This window comes from Halyomorpha halys, unplaced genomic scaffold (assembly GCF_000696795.3).
Source record: "Halyomorpha halys isolate HHAL.00 unplaced genomic scaffold, Hhal_1.1 Scaffold1102.1, whole genome shotgun sequence".
NCBI classification, from domain to species: Eukaryota; Metazoa; Arthropoda; class Insecta; order Hemiptera; family Pentatomidae; genus Halyomorpha; species Halyomorpha halys.
The window spans coordinates 298,095-307,135 of NW_027109254.1; the positions used below are offsets into that span (position 1 = coordinate 298,095).

The following is a 9,041-nucleotide window of genomic DNA, read 5'->3' on the forward strand; positions in this document are numbered from 1 at the left end:
TTAAAAAAAAAACCATTTTTAATTTTAGCCACTTTTTCAATGCTACTCCAGTTGAATAATATTTTAACTTAAGCCTCCTGTTCCCATTCAAAGGTGAGATTAAAACTTGATAACTCAGAGTTTAGGGGGGGCAGGAAGTATTCCCTTCTGTTATTTTTGGTGTTTTGATCTCTTTTGATAGATTGTAATATCTCATACATTAATCAATATACTCACTATAATTAACTGTTTTTTTATCTGCGGGTGGCGCCATTTCAAATCTGGCCTGGGGCGTTGACTTTTTTCATTATGTGGCGGTTCCACAAAATGACACTTGGCCCCCACCATGGTTACAATAGGTTTAACACTTTTAGATAACCCCCTGTATGTCAGAAATGACCAGATGGCGTGTAGAAAAAAAAAATCCTGTTTAAAATGTAGCATAAGGCTTCATGCCGTTTTCCAAGGTTTCTCGATTTAACTACTTTTTTGACTTAGGTCTCAACTTCCCGTTTTAAATAAATGTTTCAAAGGTGAGATAAGAACGTTGCTAATTCGGGATTTATGGTGGTGGTTTATCCAAGGGGTACACAAATTGTTGTGTTCTGTTATTTGTGACAGGCACAAAATTGAAACTGTTTTTCATCCCTTAAGAAATCCTTAATCATGAATTTTCATAGCAACAGCAAAATAAAAGATTTTCAACCAACATTTATAAGTACCTTTAATATTTTTATGTGAAAAATCTCTTAATAAAAGTAATAAAAATGGATTAATATAAAATTTAAAAGAATTTGATAATTGTTTTCCTAATGTTATTATGACAATAGTCAGATTTTACATCCACTTATCTATACATGAAATTTATAGTAAGGGGAAAGATTTTCTTACTGAATAATCAAGGAATAGCTGGTTTGAAATTTAGAAGGATTAATTTCATCTCAAAGTAGGGTGATAAGAGAAAATGTAATGTACACACCCGATTTTGGTTTTACGGCTTTGGCCTAGTAGAATGCAAATATTGTAATAAAATTGGTCAATATGTTGTAAAATTAAAAATTAAAATATGAAACATTACAGTTTTAATGTTGTATAAATATTCAAATAAAGAAACTTACAAAGAAAATTTAAAAGTTTATTTCTTTTATAATTAATAACAATAACTGCAGATAAAAAGCACATTAAACAAAAATAGCTTTTTATAAAGATTATAATCAAATTTAAGGGTTATTAATTCTTCCTCTATCAGGTTAGTAAAAACTTATTAGTTTTTTTTTTTTATTATGTTAGAAAATATATTAAAGATTTAATTATTCCTCTAGAAAGTTTCAGGCATAATTGTTAAGTATTACTGAGTAACTTGAAAGTTGTAATTGATTATTGAAGAAATTAAAAATGAATATTAAAATAATAAACATCAAAATCAGATTTAACTGGAAGTATCAATTACCATGGAATCACAAAAAACAAAAACACAATAATAACTGTTTACATCATTTCAACCTTAGCAAAAATTCTTTTCCATTTAAAGTTAATTGTAAATATTCATATTATATACACACATATTATCTTTATATATAGTAATAAGTACTTAAAATGTACCATGAGCTCAATTTAATTAAATCACTTTGTATTATTGTATGAAAGGAATAATTGTGAACGGCCTTCTCCACTATTTCCTCCCAATGATCGAACGCCGGTTTGAACTGATATCCACAGAAGCAGGGTTGATGACTGGGGCCTATGACATTGCTTCTGGTCTTTGCCTAATACCAGTAACATATTATGGAGGCCAGAGGAGGTCACATCGACCTCACTACATAGGGACTGGTGTCATTATCATGGGCACAGGCTCCTTAATATTTTCACTACCAGCATTCATGGCAGGGCCATACAAGCAGTATGGCTTCCAAGAGATATGTGTTTTGGGAATGGAACATCCAATGGTTAAGGTAATTTTGAAAAACTGTTGTATTATATTTCAACTAAGTAATAAAGTAAAGCTTTCATTATTACAGGCACCTTGTAATAATTGTCACAGACTGTTCTGGCTACTTTTCTTAGGAAACCTGTTGCATGGCATAGGAGCAAGCCCACTCTATACGCTAGCTGTTACTTTCATTGATGAAAGTTTCCCATTAGAAACGGCATCATTATATTTGGGTAAATAATAGATCCTAATTTATGGAATTACAGAAAAAAAAATTAAATAAAATATCAAGTAGAAAGGGCATTTAAGATTTAAATCTAATGATGAGAAATGAGTGCAAATCATTATCTAGACAAATGAAGTAATACCATTATATTTTTGTACCACAAATATTAAACTTTAGACTCTTTAAATATACCTTATAAATGATGAACTAGCTGATAAAGTATTTAGTCCAAATAAATGAACATAATAAGAGTCATATTTAGTTTTTCTAAAACTAAGGGATAACTATTGCAGTCATGAATAACTACTGATTATATTGTAATATAACTGAAAATTAATTGTTTATAAGAGTGGTTTGAAGCAACTTGTTTTTTTATCATTAAAATATTAATTAAAAATCACAAAACATCAAACCACTACCCAGTATTCCTGTATAATCCTTATCTTTCATTACTTCTGGTCCAACTAGTTCTCAAAGAATAGCAAATAGATGTATTATTTTGTCTCAATCAATATTTGTATATGCAAAAAGTGGCATCAGGATGATGGAGACCAGTGGCAACTAAGTTTTGAGGCCTCAAGCTGGCTTTTCTAATTCAAAATTTGAAAATTATGCTAAATATAATAATAAATTGTTAGTTATTAATGTTATAATTATATACAATGTAATTTTATATTATATTTTTTTTTTTTATTAATTACTAATATTGTTATAAAAAAATTTCCCTTTCCATAGATTTTAAGCCCAACTTGGTCCGAGCCCAGTGGCATTTGCCCTCCAGTCACTTGCTATTTACACCTCTGGATAGATAGATTATTTTATCTTTTGTTTCCTTAGTTTATTTTACAATACAAACATTATTTTGAAAAAGTCAATCCTGTTTAGGTAATGAACTTTCCATGCAACATAAGTGGATGTTTCTAATATATAGTCAAAATTTGTAAACATATCTGTGAACATTCTTTTACTAATTATCAACACAATTTTTTTTTAAATTATAAGTCACCTGATGATTTATATATAATTCATAACTTATATTTATTAATCTTTAGGTACTTCCTTCTAAGCAACTACCTAAAGCCCAATATATCGTTCTGACTTGTCCTTGGATAAATAAAGAAAATTATTAGGACTACTAAACTATTTCCCAACAATTTAGGTACTTCGAAAAAGTTATTTTGTCAAAATGCTTAAATAAATACTTTTATTTTTATGTTTCAATACAATGACAATTATGGCATTAATAATTCTTAAAAAAATTTTAAACAGAATAAGATTGGCTAGTTAAAAAAATTTATCTTTAAAAAAATAAATCTTTACTGATAACTATCCACCACTTAAGTATGATCCCAGTAGGAACTCCAGCAGTATGAAAAAAAGGGAAAAAGGTTGTTATAAAAAAAAAAAATGGCTTAAGGTAACATATTTTTTTGCTTAGTGTCATATTTTTTTTTTATTTCATAATTTATATTGAGTTTAACTACTGTTCTAAATTAGGTAAATTTATGTGCTAACTTTAAGTGGGACAAAGGTAAGTTTTTAACAAATACATGAATTTGCTAATACTTAGCAGGTAATAATCCGTGTTACAGGAATTTATTACATGATGTCAGTTCTTGGCCCATTTGTTGGAATTGTAATGGGTGGATCGTTATCCCATATTGATGGAGATTTTATTTATTCTGTATCTCACAAGTAAGTCAAAATGAATCAGCAATGTTTTACGCTATGATTTCCATTGAATTTCTTACACCAGTGATCTTTCATCAGATCTGAACTTACTCCGAGCAATCCTACTTGGGTTGGATGTTGGTGGCTAGGCTTCATATGCTGTGGCTTAGCGTGCTATGTCTTCTCATTACCTATATTTGGCTTACCGAAGGAATTACCAGGTTTATTTTAATTACAAGTCAAGAAAATTATTAATTAAGAAATACTCTAGTAGAGTACTTGAGCTGACACTAATGGTTCAGAATTGGTTTGAATAAGAAACATTAGCTTATAACTACTTTTTTTTTCAAAGATAATACGTAAAGAATTATATCCAAGACTGAATTCAACTGAGTTATAACCACCTATTCTAGTTCATTCACAAGAATATGGCAGTGGGGAAGTAAGAACACTCATCGCCATTCACACATTCCATTGAACTAAAATTACAACAAATTAGTTTTTATTTTAAAACAACTTCAGTGAAAACAATAATTAATAAATAAATGGGAGTTTACATAGGATTCATTTTGCCTTGACTAGGCAACAGGAAGGTATAGTAGGTGTTAGTTTCAACTAATGCTGGTGAGTTCGCCTTTAGTCTCTCATATTCTTGTAAATAAGCTATTGTTATAGTGTATAATTCTGTTTACTAGTAACTGTGTACATCATTATTGACCATAACAATTCAAGGATATGCTTGTTGGGATCAATTATGGTGAATACATAATTCATTATACTATATTTTTCTTAAATACAGCTTTTCCTCTCAAATATTGGAGAGAATAGAATATAAAAACGTTATTCTAGGACAAAGCCCCTTAAGAATAACAAATATATACAGAAAAAATATGTCTGTCCAAGTGACTTATTATATTATGTTGACAAATAAAACATTAAATTTACACATAGTGAAAAATATGGAAATGAAAAATTAAGGAATGTTGAGTCAATAGATCAACTTTTGAAAAATGATAAATAAAAAAAAAAAAAATGAAACTAACAAAACTTAATTGTAAAAAAAAAAAACTGTAATATAAAACACAAATATGACCATAAAACAAAAAAAAAAAAATCAAGAAATAAAATATAAAGGGAACAAAAACCTATACACAAAAACTTACATGTAAGTGAAAAATAAAGATATTCTTATTTAGTATAAGACGACAAATTATAAGATCCTCAACTGACCGTAGATGATTAATAAAGGAAGATGGTAAGGGTAGCAGTCAACAAAAAAAAGGAACCCAAATAGTAATAAAACTACTTAATCTGCACCAACGCTTTACTTAACTTTTTAGGGCTTCATCAGGGCTAAATACAAGATGAAAAAAACTAAAAATATTGTAAAAAGTGCAAAAGTATAAGATGACGTGAAATATAATGTAAACTATGGCAGGACTATAAAATGTAAAAAATATGTGATAATTACTTAGAAATCGTTTGAAAATATAAATAAAAATAAGTTGATGCAGAATAAATGTTTGTCTTACTATTTGATTTCCTTTTATTTCTTTTACCACCACCTTTCTTCATTAAAAAATGATAAATTAAATAAATAAATAAAAAAAAAAAAAACAAATTAAAAAGAAAGATATTCTTCTGATACATGTGGTAAAATCACTACTAAAGCAGTAAGGGAAGTGATGTAACAATTTTCATATAGGCGTAAGAATTGAAATTAGAGCTTAAACATAATTCACAACTAAGCAATGGCTAATTGTGCTTACTTTTAAATGTGGCTAAAGAATGTGAATGCCTGATTTTAAGAGGGGGTTTTTACAAAAAATTGTGGATTGGGGAATAAATGTATTTATTTTTCTATTTGTTAATTATAATTTTGTTGGGAAGTTTTCTAAATTTCAATGAATGATTAGATGAAACGATGAGACCATATCAGCTAAAACTAGGAATCAGTGAAGGCCCTTCCCTTCTTGCCATCTGGGGATATCATTTCTTATCTTACCGTTAAAACATTTACTTATTAAGAGTATTGGTTGATGTACAATAATGTTACAATCTCTCTAGAGGAGATTATAACACCAAACATAATTACAGAAAATCTGCTCTCCATCACTCGCCCACTTACCTCATGTACAGTGTCTTTCTTTTCTTACCTTCAAAACATTTAATTAGAAGAAGGTAGAGCAGTCTTCAAAAAAATTTACTAATATACAGCTATAATATAAAATTAGCTAAAACTAATTAATTATAGGAACTAGGCATAGAAAAGAAACTATTAAAATTAAAAATATTTTAAATGGTAGGAATACATAATTTAAAAGAAAGAAAAAATACATAATTTATTCTCGCTCTGTCTAAATATTGTTATTTAAGCTGTAATACCTCATAACTCCAAAAAATCGACTCATAATTCAAAAGACATTTCATCTCTGGTATCATGTTGTGAGACATTTCCATAATTTTTTCTTACTTCAAGAACTTTTTTGGAATCTTCATTATGAACATTCATTTTCCTTTTTTTAAATGGTGTAAAGTTTTTTTCAGAACTACATGATATCAGTACTACATAGTATCAGCACTACATGGTATCGGTACAATATGGTATCAGTACTATATGGTATCAGCACTACATGATATCTGTACTACATGGTGTCAGTTTAAGTGATATGTAGTATTAGCTTATTTCAATAAGGTTTCATCTTTGAGACAATTTTTAAGTAATATTTTGTACATTGTTCTAAGAGACATCTATTCACCGATCTTCAAGGGAAGAAATTCAAACTGAACCAGTTACATTAACTTTCACAAGCATAAAAGAACTTCCACGAGCAATTTTCCAAATACTTGAAAATTTTAAGTTCTTATTCATAACACTCGGGGGATGCTGTGAAGGATTGATATTCTCAGGCATGGGCTCTTTCCTCACCAAGATACTTCAACAACAGTTTGGCTTAGGACCTGGAGAACAAGCTATTTTCATGTGTAAGTTTTATATATTGTTCACATTCCATCAAAATCTCTATGATAAGTATTCCAAAAAAAGCTAACATCGATGATTCAAATTGTCAATATTTTCTACATCATAAGTTTTCTCTGAATATTGTGAGTTCTAGCTACTGACTTTGAAAAGAAAAATTTTCACATTTTGAAAATACTACATTAAAGGTTCAATTCAGGTTTACATTTTTTTTTTCATACAAACGGTCAGAAAATATATACTCATCACAATTGATTTTATGACAAAATAGAGATATACAATAATCCTCTTGTAGAAAGAATGGTCACAACCATTCAAGCCATGCCATTACTGTAATGATGATTTTGACAGACTTGGATATAAAAATAATGTTAAAAGACTTTATTTCTACTGGCACAAGCTTCTCTTCAAGAAAAACAATAAACATATGATCATTTTTTTTTTCAGGTATATTGACAGTTCCCAGTACACTAACAGGAATTATTGTTGGAGGTTGGGTGATTAAACACTTCCGAATGAATTTACAACACATTCTGATAATGGTCGTTACCCTCATGATTGCTACACTACCTTGCATCTCAGCCATATTCATTAGTTGCCCCAGTGATGATCTTGTTGGCTTCACCATACCTTATCAAACGGATGATCTAGTGAAACAATTGTAGTGTATTAATTTTTATTAGAATACTATGCAGTCAAAATAGTAATTTTAACAACAAAAGGAAAGATCTTGTAAAAAGATTTTATAATGCATTTTATTTTCAAAAATATGAAAACTTTCCAGTCCATCCAATGTAATAATATCTGGTTGTAACACATAAAATATAGATTTATTAGGATACCATAAATAAGTAACATCTAATACTCAGGGAATTAAAATGCTTAAGATAAAAAGATTGAATCTTCAAACCAAGTTCCTAGCAAGAATGTCCCCTTGCGCTCAGGGAAAGTTATTCTGAAACTCTCTTAATTCAAATAAGCTTGAAACTAAAAATATGTAGAGTTTTAATCTGATTTTCTTCCATAAAATTCTTTTAATGAACATGTTTGTTATTCTTTCTTCATGAAAGCTAAAAGTTTAATAGGAAATAAATTCTTAGGTGGTATTACTCTACACCTTGTTATAAATAGGTGGGTTATTTAAAATTAATAATTTTTTTTACTAACTTATACATGAAATATATAGTAAGGGGAAAGTATTGCAGTCCTAAAAAACTTTGAATTCCAGTTTTCAATGGGAAAGAGTCCTGGTGGACCTTAGGGCAAATAACGAGGTCTCGCAAAATGGTATGTGTGAATGTGTCTTGTGTCTGTCAGCCTTACTCAAACGTTTGAAGTTGTATGAAACTAAAATTACATCTTTAAGGTGGTTATAGGTCTGGAGCATGGCAGGAACTGTTTCAATAAAATCAATTTTTTACATATTTTTTAATTTCAACAAAAACGGGTCAAACGATTTTGATTAAACTCACTAGATCATTGTACAATTGAATGTTCTTTAAGATAGGGTTTATCCTCATTGAAATAGTTAGATAAAGCTTAAATGATGAATGTTTAAAAATCTTCCTTAAAGAACCTTTAATTTTTTCATTTGAAATAAATAACCAGTTCTCATTGTGGGTAGTTATAAACAATTTATAAAAACAAAATATGAAAGAATCTCATAAGCAACTATAGGGAAAAAAAGGGGGAATATAGAGGTAAGTTGAAATCATAACCTTTAATTGGAAATATAGAAAGGGGATAGATTATCATTATGAATAATAAAGAAATCACCGTTTTGAAACTAGCAAAGATTAATTTCAACTTAAAGTAGGGTGGTACGTGAAAGTTGTGTGACGCGCACACTGCACCAGATTATTTATAATTCTTTCATGTCAATTTCTATGCAATGAATACAATTTTAACCAAATTACTAAACTTAATCTTCACACATGGCAATTGATAATTGTAAGGACTAAACTGAGATTGTGTGAGGAAACTGGAAGCTTCATATCTCACAATTTGAGGGTATAACTTTAAAATGGGCAGAATCAAATCTGTAATTTTTAACACTAATCATACCAAGACTTATTATATACCTATTTCTACCATAGCGGGTCAAATGACCCGACTTTATGTTTCATACTTGAATGCATGAAATATAGATATTAGGAAGGAAATAAAAATATAAATTAAATTTATTATAATTAAACAAAATAGTATGTTGAGCATTTCTATTACAAAAGCAAAAAATAAAAACTTGTGCTCTTCCA

The 9,041-nt window shown here is 28.9% G+C and overlaps 1 protein-coding gene across 3 annotated transcripts in view; it reads left to right on the forward strand.

Annotated features, from left to right (window-relative positions):
* LOC106688306 (solute carrier organic anion transporter family member 4A1) overlaps positions 1–9,041 on the forward strand; it is a gene marked incomplete at its 3' end in the record, with an annotated part of 15,341 nt that overhangs the window by 3,841 nt on the left and 2,459 nt on the right. For 2 of the 3 annotated variants that reach the window (XM_067047481.1, XM_067047483.1), the window contains 6 exon segments: positions 1,627–1,931; positions 1,983–2,142; positions 3,728–3,830; positions 3,906–4,027; positions 6,552–6,791; positions 7,234–7,447. In XM_067047481.1, coding sequence (XP_066903582.1) covers positions 1,627–1,931; positions 1,983–2,142; positions 3,728–3,830; positions 3,906–4,027; positions 6,552–6,791; positions 7,234–7,447 — 1,144 coding nt within the window. 3 annotated transcript variants of the gene reach the window in all.